Genomic DNA, 13,731 nt, shown 5'->3' with positions numbered 1-13,731 from the left:
TTCAGTGCTCGGACTATTGAAAACCCAAGCCTGTGTGGTGTACTTAGAAGACATCCTGCTCGTTGGCAGGACGGAGGATGAACACCTTCGCAATATGGACGAAGTACTACACAGACTCTATGCAGCAGGGTTTCGTTTGAACAAAGAGAAATGCCTGTTTGGGGTGTCCAAGATTTCGTACCTGGGACATAATATATCTCCTGTCGGCATTCAGCCACTCCCTGAGCGAATAGCTGCCGTGTCGCCGTATCCCAAACCAACCTGCTTGAAGCAGGTTCAGTCATTTCTGGGTATGGCGTCGTATTTGCGAAGGTTTATTCCCCACTTCGCTTCAATCGCAGCTCTCTTGAGCGGTCTTCTTAAAAACGACGCACGGTTTGAATGGGGCGTCTCACAAGAAAATGCTTTTCGAGCTATAAAACAAAAGCACACTTGTTGCCCTATACTAAGTCACTTCAATGAAGACTGGTCCACTGAAGTGCACACTGATGCCAGCCATGTCGGTCTAGGAGCTGTGTTAGTGCGGCGTGATTCAGATGGCGTGGAACACGTGTTCGCTTATGCCAGCCGAAAACTTTCAGACACCGAGTGCCACTATCACTCGAACGAGCTTGAATGTCTTGCAGTGGTATGGAGCGTCGATGATAAGTTTCGTCACTATCTTTTCGGGCGTAAGTTCACTGTTGTGACAAATATTGCTGCTATAGCAAGGATGTTCTCCAAGCAGCAACTTAAGCACAAATGTTCCCGGTGGATATTCACGCTGCAAGAATGCGATTTTGACGTGCGCCACCACGCCGGGGGGCTAAACAACGTCGCCGATGCACTCTCACGGAACCCCCTTGACTGCGCGCAACAAACCAGGCGAACCCACATTTTTTTCGCCCAGATGGATATATCCCGAGCCCAACAGGACGATAAAGATTTGGCTTCCATTATTGCATCTATCACTGACAAGGGAAATCACAGTACTTTTGTGATGCGCAATGCCGCATTGTACCGGCGTCACTGGCGAGCGGACCGATCCAAAGAATGTTACCTCATGGTGATCCCAAAATTCCACAGGTCAGAAATATTACGAGTCATTCACGACTCCCAGAAGGCGGACACACCGGCCAACGAGCCAGACACCGGAAACTACAAGAACGTTTTTGGTGGCCGAAGATGCAAAGTAGCGTCCGTTCTTATGTCGCCAGTTGCAATATTTGCCAGCAGTTTAAGCGACTGCCTAGGTGTCAACCTGGATTACTGACACCAATCCAGATACCCGAAACAAATTTCCACACAATTGGCATTAATTACATGGGACCTCTACCCACCACCACTGCGGGAAATCGTTACGTCATTGTAGCAGTAGACTACCTGTCAAAATACGTGGAAGTGGAGGCCGTGCCATCTCTTCCGTCCACTTACCTAATCGACTTTCTCAAGCACCGATTTGAATGGCGACATGGCTTACCAAAAAAGTTAATATCCGATCAGGCTACATCGTTTCGTGGCGGGGAACTGAAAAAGTACCTTTGCACGGCAGGCGGGCAGCACCACTTCGCATCCGCGTTTCATCCTCAAGCAAACGGCCTTACTGAGAGAACCAACCAGAGTATCCAGGCACGACTCGCTCCATATACGAAGGCAGGGAAAAGAGGAGAGGCTGACTGGGACGTCCACCTTCCGTCAGCCGCTTTTGCGATTAACACGGCACTGCAGACGTCTACCAGGGAAACGCCCTACGAAATCGTTTATGAGAAACTACCACACCTGAAAGCGGTCCTCAGTCTGGATGCTCCTGTTATAATTCCACGTGCCAACGATCGCAAAGCGGCCTGTCAGAAGATCCGAACTGAGGCGATCAAGAAAGCCACACAGGCACAAGAAAATCAAAAGCGCCACTATGACAGACACCGTAGACCCGCTGCTGCTTACATCGGTGACGAGGTCTGGGTGCAAAGGGGCACCAGCGGGCCTGGCAAGAAGCTACTCCCTAAGTTCGACGGGTCATTCATAATTACTCAGCTTGTAGGAGAAAATACCTGGCGTGTGAACACCTCAGATGCGAGCTTCACTCTCGATAAACGCAAAAGAAACAACTTTGCCGTGCATGTGTCGCGTTTGAAAAAAGCAGTCGGACCGCTGCACGTGCAATGAACTGTAATTTCTTCTTTTTTCGTTGTCAGGTCCGCAGTGTGGCCGAATGTAACGAAGAGCGGCACGGCAGCTGTGGGCCATGGGCTGGAAAGCGAGGAAGAAGAGGCAGAATAGAACAGCTTGCCCGACGAACGGGTGTTGTGTCTGTGTCACTTATTACAATATATATATATATATATATATATATATATATATATATATATATATATCTATATATATATATATATATATATATATATATATATATATATATATATATATATATATATATATATATACGTAAGTGTGAGCGGATGGGAGATTGGGGCGCAGGGAGGAGAGGGAGCGAGCGAAGAGCGAACGGTGAGAGAAGGAGCAGTGAAGCACTGCACCTACCCTCTTATATACTGCCTCTACACACCAGCGCGGGCTCCTCCTCTCCACTCACGCTCCGCTAACTCAGAGTAGAGTTTTTTTAAGACAATAGTCTTTCTTGGGGACCTTCGACGCAAAACCTTTGGTCTGTTTTTCTGTTTGCCTGTCTGTCTGTCTGTCTGTCTGTCTGTCTGTACATTTGTCTATTTGTCCACAGTTACCGCGAATTGGGTCTTTCGAACAGCACCAGCCGATACCCCGTACGGCCGACCACATCCGCAGCGTCCACCAATGTTGCTCGAGATTTAGCGTTCATTTGTGTGCAATTGTCAAATAAAAAACAATGCATATCTGAGGCACCATAACAACATGTATATATTATGTATGTTCGTCTTTTACTAGAAAACGCACATATAGGTTTTTCAAGGACCATAGCGCTTATCACGCTGCGCTGACCATGCAACGCTTGCAAGAAAAAGCGAGTGTTTCCGACGCTTTGCTAAGACGACACGGTGGTGGCACCTACCCGTCGTCTTGCGTTCTACACCTTATCACCTCTGAGACTTATGCGCATGCCCGTCTCAGGACCGCGCACTTTGTTAAAAAAAACTGCCAGATGGCGCTCATGTCTCACGTGTGACGTGACTTGATGCGCTCGTTCGCCTCCACTTCATGCTCGAGACCCTCTAACGCAGCGCCTCCGAAATACCATTCACCGATTTTCTTGCGCGAAACATCAAATGAATGCTTTGTTCACACTCCCCACAAGCAAGACTATCGTCTTTCGACGGCATTTGCAGATTCTATGCAGATACGTGGCCATTTTTTTATTCGAAAGACTGCCCTTCGGAATAACAAGCATAGACAAACACAGGTTCATCGGACATATATAAACAAGTTGCATTCATGCATAAAGTTTAACAGAGATCGATGGGACAGTCTTCTTATCCACTCTTGTAAGTCCGGATGGTTACTGAGACGGTGACCGGTTGTTCGAAAATAACGAAGGCACGCTTGCTCTAGTCCCGGACACGACCATATCAATCGTGTCACGTTCACGGCAGTTTTGGGAGCGCCACAGAAGGGGCAGGTGGTTCCATACACTGCACGGTATTGCTGCGGCCAGCGGGCGGTAACTGCCGGCGTTGGAGCAATCGCACTCGAAGTCTCCGAAGCGCTACCTCCTCTAAGCAGGTAAGCCCACCAGGGAGGTCAGAACTACACGGTGGTATGAGTGCTCGTGTGGTGCGTCAGAGACATTCCTTTTTGCGCAGCAGTTTTCCGCAGTTGCCTTCGGAGAATAGTCGCAGTGGGTAAATTATGGCTAAGTAGCGAGTAGTAGAATCCACCTCTAGCTGACCAGACATTGCCGCACGTAGAACCCTTCGATGCGTATGGTTGTGCCGATGTTTCTTGCCAGCTTATGGATAGCATATAAAAACGCTGTCGATTGGGGCACACGGCGGTTGTCGAGAATCGCTTCCGTAGAATCAGTGCGAAGCACAAGCTTAAAGAATGGTTCGTTTCGACGAAGCGCTGCAATGCGTTGAGGCCGTTCCGTAAAACGGCGAGCTCAGCGAGATTTGCCAGTGGTTCAGGGTCAGCTGCATACGTGCATGTTTGTCCTGCTTGTGGTAGTTGGGGGCACACCAGGGCAGTATGAACTATGCAATTGGTGATACTGGCATCGACATAGCCTACAAGAACACGTGGTGTGTCGTCGGTGCGATGAAGAGGGGAGACCAACGCAGCCGCCTGGCGAGGAATCGGGCGATGAAGACGGCCAAGTGGCTTGTTATCTGTGAGCTGTGTACGCTGCCACGGAGCGGTAGTGACCGTAACGGTCGGAATGGGTACTGCGTATCATATGTATTGAGCTAACGCTGCAACGCTTGAAAATGCTGTCAGTTTCAGTGCACGGGCCGAACGGCGCCGATGTACCAATTCATCGAACGTGTTCAGTTGTGGTTCTGCTTGTAGAGTCGGAATCATTGTCATGCGCGGAAGCCCAGTGATTGCACGCATAGCTTCGTGAATAATACTTTTGAGACGTGCCTATTCTGCTTTTGTTAGATGGTGGAAATGGGCTTGGTACACAAGTCGTGGTTGATCAACAGTCTTAACAAGGAGGCATGCCATTGTGATGCGCGCACCACCCGATTTTATGGCAATCAGACGGTTAAGATGAATTGTTTCCGCCCCAAGTTGCTTTGCGATCGTGACGCACGTAGATGCAAACCCAAGACTTGAGACCTCCTGTACAGGTTGGAGATTAAAAGAGAGGCAAATAGGTCGGCTTGACAGTGCACGGCACCCGCACTTGCTTCCAACGGTCATGAATGCTTTTTCTTTCTATCGATAATTCTAAGCCTATATGGCCACACCAAGCACTGGTAACCTGTTCTCGGTGTGTCCCTGTTCTCGGTGGGTGAGACCTGGGTGGACGGTCTACACAATAATATTGTCGGCATACATCAAAAAGTTAGTGTCAGGTATACTGCCACCTACCGCAACGGAAGTGGAAGAAGGCCAATGGTAAAAAAGGCTGACGCAAGGACAGATCTTTTGGGACACCACGGTGGGATGCGAAGAGACCTTCTGCATGCCCAGCTAGGCGGGTGGAAAAGGTTCGGTCGCACAGGAAGGCTTCGAAGAAGGTGCATACGCGTGTTGGAAGGTGAAATCAAGCTGAGATTGCAGTTCTGCTTCATGACTAACATGGTCGTAAGCTTTAGAATGTCCATCGCCAATAATGTTAGAGTACTGCGAGAGCGACCTCCAATGAGCATCATAGAAGACAGGTGTGCCAGCTCATTTTCAGTGCCCAGGCGGGGGCGGAATCCAATTTACGCATGGTGGTACCAGGAGTAGCGTTCTAGCCACCATGTGAGACGGGTCGCAAGCATTCGTTCAATAAGTTTGCACAGAGTTGATGTTAAGGATATAGGCCTAAGATCAGTGATGTTATCTGGACTTTTTTCTGGCTTCGGAATGGCGATCAGCTCCGCGTGTCACCATGCACCTGGGAAAAGTCTACCTGCCCACACCTCATATTTAGCGTCCAGAAGATACACGACAACTTTTTTTCCGTGTTTTTATAGAGTTCATAAGGAATGCCACCAAGCCCCGGTGCACTGTGCGACAAGCTGCCAAAAACTCTGCCATTGTAAAAGGCGCTTGAATGCAATCCACATCTTCCAATGAAGGTGTCATGCCAGCCTTCGTAGGAAGAAATGCTTGTGCAGTAAATAGAGGAGCTGGTGTGTCAAAGGTAGGAAAGAAGGCTCGGGTCCCGTCCCCCTAATTGGTCCCCGTCCGTGAATGTGGTCCCTGTCCATGAATGTGGTGAATGTGGTTCCTGTCCCCCTAATTCTGCGGCATTGTAGCCGATGCCGTGGAATTAGGGGGACAGGGACCACATTCAATTGCTAGGAATGTCCTCCGTATTGATGCATTTGACGAGGCCCCAGATAGGCACATTAATCCAGCCAATGACCTCGTTCCAAGCGGCTTTCATGACGATGAACTACTGCTGTACGGTGCTGAAGCTCTATCCACGCCGTAGTTGAGCCTGAATATCACTCTAGCACAATTTCCGCTTGTCGGTGTGCAGCCCAAAGACGAAACAGTTGTAAATCTGGCGTTGTTCGAGATTCGTCAACCCAAGACGTTCATGTAGCTGGGGTCAGTTCCGTCCGAAGATGAACCGATGAATCGGCGCAGGTTGTATCGGTGATATCTCGAGACAGCCAGCAGTAGCGATCCCAATCTACAACTCCACAGAGACGTCAGACACGGCCAGTAGTACTTGGATAAAGGCCAAGAAGAGTTGGATGGTGGTCAGTGCCCCGAAAATCTGGTTGGCATGCACAGGACACCACGATGCTTCCAAGCCACCAGGACAAATATGGCGACTGCGATGGTGTATGCTGCCGCTCGCACCACCGAGTAGGTACTGATAGGTACCGATACATCATTTAGGAGCGTGAAATTGGCGTCACCGAACTTGTCAACTACACACGTACCCCACGCATTTGATGAAGCATATTCCTAAGTGGTGTGTGGTGCGTTAAAATCACCAGCCACCAACATTTTTCGTCCACGATAATAATGGCGCAGATGAGATATCCAACGAAGGTTCACGCGAGCCACGTTGCCGCTATAAGAGCGAGCGTAGTACGACACAACTATAACGTCCAATCGCGGTAGACGTACCAATACTTCCTCCACTTCCTGCCACAGGGTGCACCACCAAGAGAGTTCTATACCCGACTGAGGAAAAATGATGCGAAGGTATGCAGCAACCTTACCAGGTGGTACGCTGGGTGTCGAGCTTCTGCGGTCCATGATAAATGGAGAGGAGTACGCTGTAAATGCTGAAGATTGCAGAAGAGCGTCGGTTTCTTGAAGTAGCGATGCCCAAACATGTAGCATTCCATATTGAAGGCGTTGACGAAGCTCTGCAACCTTCCCGGAGATGTCATGGCAGTTCCACCGTAAAATGTCTTCCGAGGACATTGTAGAATGTCTGGCCATATTTACAACTTTAGTTGAGCTACCAACACTGACGCGAGTGTTGGAGCTGTTGGGCTACAAACCACAGGAGCTTGTGTGGCGGCATCGGCATTGCAGGTGTCTGACTTGGTGAGTGTGTCATTTCAGTCGTTCACGACGACGACTGCGGTTGTGAACTCTGGCGTTGTTGTCTAATCTGTACGCGGCGTTTTTCTAGGCATTGAATTTCCATCTAGAGATTTCCAGGCGAAGGTCAATATCTGTTTCCTCGCTAGAATCGTCAGTTGAGCCCTCCTCTGGCGCGGTGTCCTGTGGCATCGGCATCTAAGGCCGAAGTTTCGAGCGGGGTGCTCTAACTGCTACACTGTATGAGAGTGTATCCTGTTTAGGAGGTGCGTTCGTTGGACGCGCAGAATCTTCACTGACTGAAGCTAAAAAAGCATAGGGTCAGAACTACACGGTGGTATGAGTGCTCGTGTGGTGCGTCAGGGACATTCCTTTTTGCGCAGCAGTTTTCCGCAGTTGCCTTCGGGGAATAGTGGCAGTGGGTAAATTATGGCTCAGTAGCGAATAGTAGAATCCACCTCTAGCTGACCAGACATTGCCGCTCGTAGAGCCCTGCGATGCGTATGGTTGTACCGATGTTTCTTGCCAGCTGATGGATAGCGTATAAAAACTCTGCCGATTGGGCCACACGGCGGTTGTCGAGAATCGCTTCCGTAGAATCAGTGTGAAGCACAAGCTTAGAGAATGGTTCGTTTCGACGAAGCGCTGCAATGCGTTGAAGCCGTTCCGTAAAACGGCGAGTTCAGTGACATTTGCCAGTTGTTCAGGGTCAGCTGCATACGTGCATGTTTGTCCTGCTTGTGGTAGTTGGGGGCACACCAGGGCAGTATGAACTATGCAATTGGTGATACTGGCATCGACATAGCCTACAAGAACACCTGGTGTGTTTTCGGTGCGATAAAGAGGGGAGACCAACGCAGTTCTCTGGCGAGGAATCGGGCGATGAAGACGGCCAAGTGGCTTGTTGTCTCTGAGCTGTGTACGCTGCCACACGGAGCAGTAGTGACCGTAACGGTCGGAATGGGTACTGCGTATCCTCTGTATCGAGCTAACGCTGCAAGGCTTGAAAATGCTGTCAGTTTCAGTGCACGGGCCGAACGGCGCCGATGTGCCAATTTATTGATTCTGTTCAGTTGTGGTTCTGCTTGTAGAGTCGGAATCATCGTCATGCACGGAATCCCAGTGATTGCACGCATAGCTTCGTGAATAATACTTTTGAGACGTGCCTATTCTGCTTTTGTTAGATGGTGGAAATGGACTTGGTACACACGTCGTGGTTGACGAACAGCCTTGACAAGGTGGCGTGCTATTGTGATGCGTGCACCACCCCATTTTATGGCGATCAGACGGATAAGATGAATTGTTTCCACCCCATGTTGCTTTGCGATTGTGACGCACGTAGATGCAGACCCAAGACTTGAGACCTCTTGTACAGGTTCGAAATTGAAGGAGAGGCGAATAGGTAGGCTTGACAGTGCACGGCGCCCGCACTTGTTTCCAACGGTCATGAATGCCTTTTTTTTCTATCGATAATCCTAAGCCTATATGGCCACACCAAGCACTGGTAACATCTAAAGCCATTTGAAGTCCCTGTTCTTGGCGGGTGAGACCTGGATGGACCGTCTACACAGTAATAATGTCGGCTTACATCAAGAAGTTATTGTCAAGTATACTGCCGCCTACCGCCACGAAAGTGGAAGAAGGGCAATGGTAAAAAAGGCTGACGCAAGGACAGATCTTTGTGGGACACCACGGTGGGATGCGAAGAGACCTTCTGCATGCCCAGCTAGGCAGGTGGAAAATGTTCGGTCGCACAGGAATGTTTCGAGGAAGGTGCACACGCGTGTTGAAAGGTGAAGGCAAGCTAAGATTGCAGTTCTGCTTCATGACTTACATGGTCGTAAGCTTTAGAATGTTCATCGCCAATAATGTTCGAGTAGGGCGAGAGCGACCTCCATTGAGCATCATAGAAGACAGGTGTGCCAGCTCATTTTCAGTGCCCAGGCGGGGGCGGAATCCACTTTACGCATGGTGGTACCAGGAGTAGCGTTCTAGACACCATGTGAGACGGGTCGCAAGCATTCGTTCAATAAGTTTGCACAGAGTTGATGTTAAGGATATAGGCCTAAGATCAGTGATGTTATCTGGACTTTTTTCGGGCTTCAAAATGGCGATCAGCTCCGCGTGTCACCATGCATCTGGGAAGAGTCTACCTGCCCACACCTCATTTTTAGCGTCCAGAAGATGGACGAGAACTTTTTTTGCGTGTTTTTATAGAGTTCATAAGGAATGCCATCAGGCCCCGGTGCACTGTGCGACTAGCTGCTAAAAACTCTGCCATCGTAAAAGGCGATTGAATGCAATCCACATCTTCCAATGAAGGTGTCTTGCCAGCATTCGTAGGAAGAAATGCTTGTGCAGTAAATAGAGGAGCTGGTGTGTCAAAGGTAGGAAAGAAGGCCCGGGTCCCCCTCCCCCTAATTGGTCCCCGTCCATGAATAAGGTGAATGTGGTCCCTGTCCCCCTAATTCTGTGGCATCGTAGCCGATGCCGCAGAATTAGGGGGACGGGGACCACATTCAATCGCTCGGAATGTCCTCCATATTGATGCATTTGACGAGGCCCCAGGTAGGCTTATTAATCCAGCCAATGACCTCGTTCCTAGCGGCGTTCATGACGATGAGCTGCTGCGGTACGATGCTGAAGCTCTATCCGCGCCGTAGTTGAACCTGGATCTCACTTTAGCGCAATTTCCGCTTGTCGGTGTGCAGCCCACAGACGAAGCAGTTGTAAATCTGGCGTTGGTCGAGATTCGTCAACCCAAGACTTGCATGTAGCCGAGTCAGTTCCGTGCGAATATGAACCGATGAATCGGCGCAGGTTGTGTCGGTGATATCTCGAGACAGCAAGCAGTAGCGATCTCAGTCTACAACTCGACAGAGATGTCAGACACGGCCAGTAGTACTTGGATAAAGGCCAAGGAGAATCGGATGTTGGTCAGTGCCCCAAAAATCTCGTTCACATGCACAAAACACAACGATGCTTCCAATCCACCAGGATAAATCTGGCGACTGCGATGGTGTATGCTGCCGCTCGCACCGCTGAGTAGGTATCGATACATCATTTAGGAGCATAAAATTGGCGTCTCCGAAGTTGTCCACTACACTCGTACCCCACGTACTTGATGAATCATATCTCCAAGTGCTGTGTGGTGCGTTAAAACACCAGCCACCAACATTTGTCGTCCACGATAATGATGGCGGAGATGAGATATCCAACAAAGGCTCACGCGAGCCGCGCTGCCACTATAAGGGCGAGCGTAGTACGACACAACCATAACGTCCAATTGCGGTAGACTTACCAATACTTTCACCACTTCCTGCCACAGGGTGCACCACCAAGAAAGGTCTATACTCAACTGAGGAAAAATGATGCGAAGATATGCAGCAACCTTACCAGGTGGTACGCTGGGTGTCGAGCTTTTTCGGTCCATGATAGATGGATAGGAGTACGATGTAAATGCTGAAATTTGCGGAAGAGCGTCGGTTTCTTGAAGTAGCAATGCCCAAACATGTATCGTTCCATATTGAAGGCGTTGACGAAGGTTTGCAACCTTCCCGGAGATGTCACGGCAGTTCGACCGTAATGTCTTCCGAGGACATTGTAGAATGTCTGGCCATATTTATAACTTTAGTTGAGCTACCAACACCGACGTGAGCTGTTGGAGCTGTTGGGCTACAAAGCACAGGAGCTTGTGTGGCGGCATCGGCATTGCAGGTGTCTGACATGGTGGGTGTGTCATTTCAGTCGTTCACGACGACGACTGTGGTTGTGAACTCTGGTGTTGTTGTCTAATCTGAGCGCGGCGTTTTTCTAGGCATTGAAGTTCCCTCTAGAGATTCACCAAGCGAAGATCAATATCTGTTTTCTCGCTAGATTCGTCAGTTGAGTCTTCCTTTGGCGCGGTGTCCTGTGGCATCGGCATCTAAGGCCGAGGTTTTGAGCACGGTGCTCTAACTGCTACACTGTATGAGAGTGTATCCTGTTTAGGAGGTGCGTTCGTTGAACGCCCAGAATCTTCATTGATTGAAGCTAAAAGAGCATAGTAGCTTGAAGTGGCCAGTTGGTTTGATGCTTCCTGCAATGATGGCTATGCTTATTGTCGACCACGATGGCGTCGAGCTTTCTTAGCCGCAGCACGCTTCGTGGGGCACTGCGGTGAAGTAGTAGCATGGTCGTTGGTTTTACAAAGTCCACAGTGAAATGACGGTGATGATGTAGCTTCCATCGTTTCATCTTTAGGTCGGCAGGGGCAGGATTATTTCATATGTCTTTGTAGCATGAGTAACAGTATAAGACGAAAGGCTTAAATGGCCTTGGGCGCAATACGCATCCGTAATACAGCATATGGTATGGTGGATTAGCAGGACCTTGTATAGTGACAAGGCATGTGTGCCCGCGACCCAAATAACAGGCGGCAATTACTTTATGTGTGTTACAGGAGAGTTGTCGCTGCAGATTTTCCGGTTGTTCATTGCAGTCAACGCCGTGGACAACGTAGCACCTTAAATCAGTGCCAGATGCCAAATACGCTTGCACTGAAAGGACGGCGTCTCCCGACGTGCTTGTCTCCTGAAGCGTCGTGAGCTTCTCAACTAACTCCAGAGAACGTACCCACAAAGAAATAGTATTTGTATGTTTGTGCAGAGCAAATTCTTCAAACGCTGATGTGTTAAGGCAAGCGACCACAGCTGCTTGAATGGCACGATTGTGTGTTGTGGACATATCGAAGCTTGAACGCGGCTTGATGACTACCTTGTAGGAAGGCTCTGTAGGTGCCCCGGCAGAATACACTTTCATTGTCGCGTCGTGCATTTGGTGGGGTCATTTGGACGCAACAACAGACGCTACTCCAGACGCGGCCTCGCGTGCTGGTGGTATTTTGTCGATAGCATCGTTCAGTCTCCTGGCACGATTTCGTTGAAGAGTCGTCAAACTGTGTTCGATGCTGTCAGCATTGTACATGACTTCATTGCAGCTCTTGCACTGCAACTGCTTCAGCGTTATAGGCGTGGTCCTTGGGACATGGCCGGATGAGTCGGCATCGCAACGGTGTCTTGAGTGCAGCCCGGACGTGCCGTTCCGCAGCGGCGCCAGCCAACCTCAACTGCGCACTAGGCCTAGACCTTATGCGTGAGACGATGGTTGAGGCGCTGTGACAAGAGCGCGTAAAGGGCGAGGTACAGTGTGGATGGGTGTCAGGTGTACTTATGTAGCTTCCACTACGGTCCAGAAGGTAGTATAGCACGTTTAACATAAACAGGTGGCACAAAACACGGAGCGTTGCACATACACGCCCGATCGCTTCGAAGGCTCTCTGCGCCCCCCCCCCCCCTCTAGAGTAGAGTTGCTTGGAGGATTTCAGGCTGAACGGTTGTGCCCTCGCAATTTCCGACAACAGCGTAGCTCCAGCCGACTGGTTGGCCCTCTGTGGTCTCCTGACTCCTTGGAGCTCTCGCCGAGTGGTGCCCCGTCCTTGCACTTTTTCGACTGGCTCTCAAATTCCCTATCTCCTTCTTTTTCTGTCACTTGCCTTCTCTGTCTCTTCACCGGTTTTCTTCTATTATTTTTATCACTCCCCCCCCCTACAAGGCACTGCGTCGTGTCACCCAAGAGGCAGACAGAAATTAGGTGTATTTTTCTTCTTCTCAAGGACCACTAGCGCGCAGAATGGGCATGTCGACGGGAGAAACTGTGCACCCGATGTGCATGGCTCACCGAGACGTATCTACCGCCGCGAGACAACTGGATATTCTATGCACATCACAGCGACGTCGCGTATAGGACGAATGGAACCACGAATGCATGCGCCTGCTGCGAACTCGCTTGCCACGCGCGTTTTTTCTGAAAGCGAGTACGTACGCTTATGTAATGTCACTTTTAAAGTGGTCACATACATGCGCGGTGAACTGCCTTTTGTACAGGTGCGGTGCAGCCGCTCCGTGCACACGTGGCCTGGCCGGCGTTCATCAGCAAGCATCTCCAAGGTGGCCACATTTCCCCGTTGTGCCCACTTGGACGAAACTGGTGAGTCTTTACACTATACCCACACATTTGCGAAGTCACGCACTGCCCGAGAGCCAAGTGGACACCTGCAAAATCAGTTATAATTGAACGTTTTCTATTCTAAAGCGTTGCGTCGAGGTTCGGCTGACAAATATTTTCATAAACTGTGAAAAATAAATAGTGAAGCCGAGTATTCACTGAAATATTATCAGAGTCTTGCAAACGGACACTATTTCACATATCTGAGCACCACTAGATGAAAAAACACTTTGTAACCTTTATTCTGAGAAGGGTGCATATAAGGAAGGAGCAAAGTGCCAATGATACAAACATTAACTTTACACCAATTTCGTTCCCGCAAGAATATAATAACCGTATAAAAGTGAATGTAGTTGGAAACCAACGTTAGCTGTGTAAATAATGTCCACCATCAGCGCATGAGACTATCTGCCAATAGCTAAACGAAGCCATTGAATTTCGACGAGGGCTTCCAAAAGCTTGCATGTTTTGTTAGCAGATATCGGATTTTCTCGAAGGGAGAGCTGGTGTGGAATTTTCTGTTTCATCCCATTCGCGGAGATTACA

The 13,731-nt window shown here is 49.5% G+C and overlaps 1 protein-coding gene across 1 annotated transcript in view; it reads left to right on the top strand.

Annotated features, from left to right (window-relative positions):
• Positions 1–13,731, top strand: part of LOC142765310 (uncharacterized) — a 193,621-nt gene that overhangs the window by 75,323 nt on the left and 104,567 nt on the right. Inside the window, exon 4 of the mRNA XM_075866072.1 lies at positions 13,065–13,167. Within this exon, the coding sequence (XP_075722187.1) occupies positions 13,065–13,167 (103 nt within the window). The remainder of the gene's footprint in view (positions 1–13,064; positions 13,168–13,731) is intronic.

The sequence above is a fragment of the Rhipicephalus microplus genome, chromosome 1 (genome assembly GCF_043290135.1).
Source record: "Rhipicephalus microplus isolate Deutch F79 chromosome 1, USDA_Rmic, whole genome shotgun sequence".
NCBI lineage: Eukaryota > Metazoa > Arthropoda > Arachnida > Ixodida > Ixodidae > Rhipicephalus > Rhipicephalus microplus.
The sequence above is the reverse complement of the archived record's forward strand: the minus strand, read 5'-3'. Positions and strand labels throughout refer to the sequence as shown.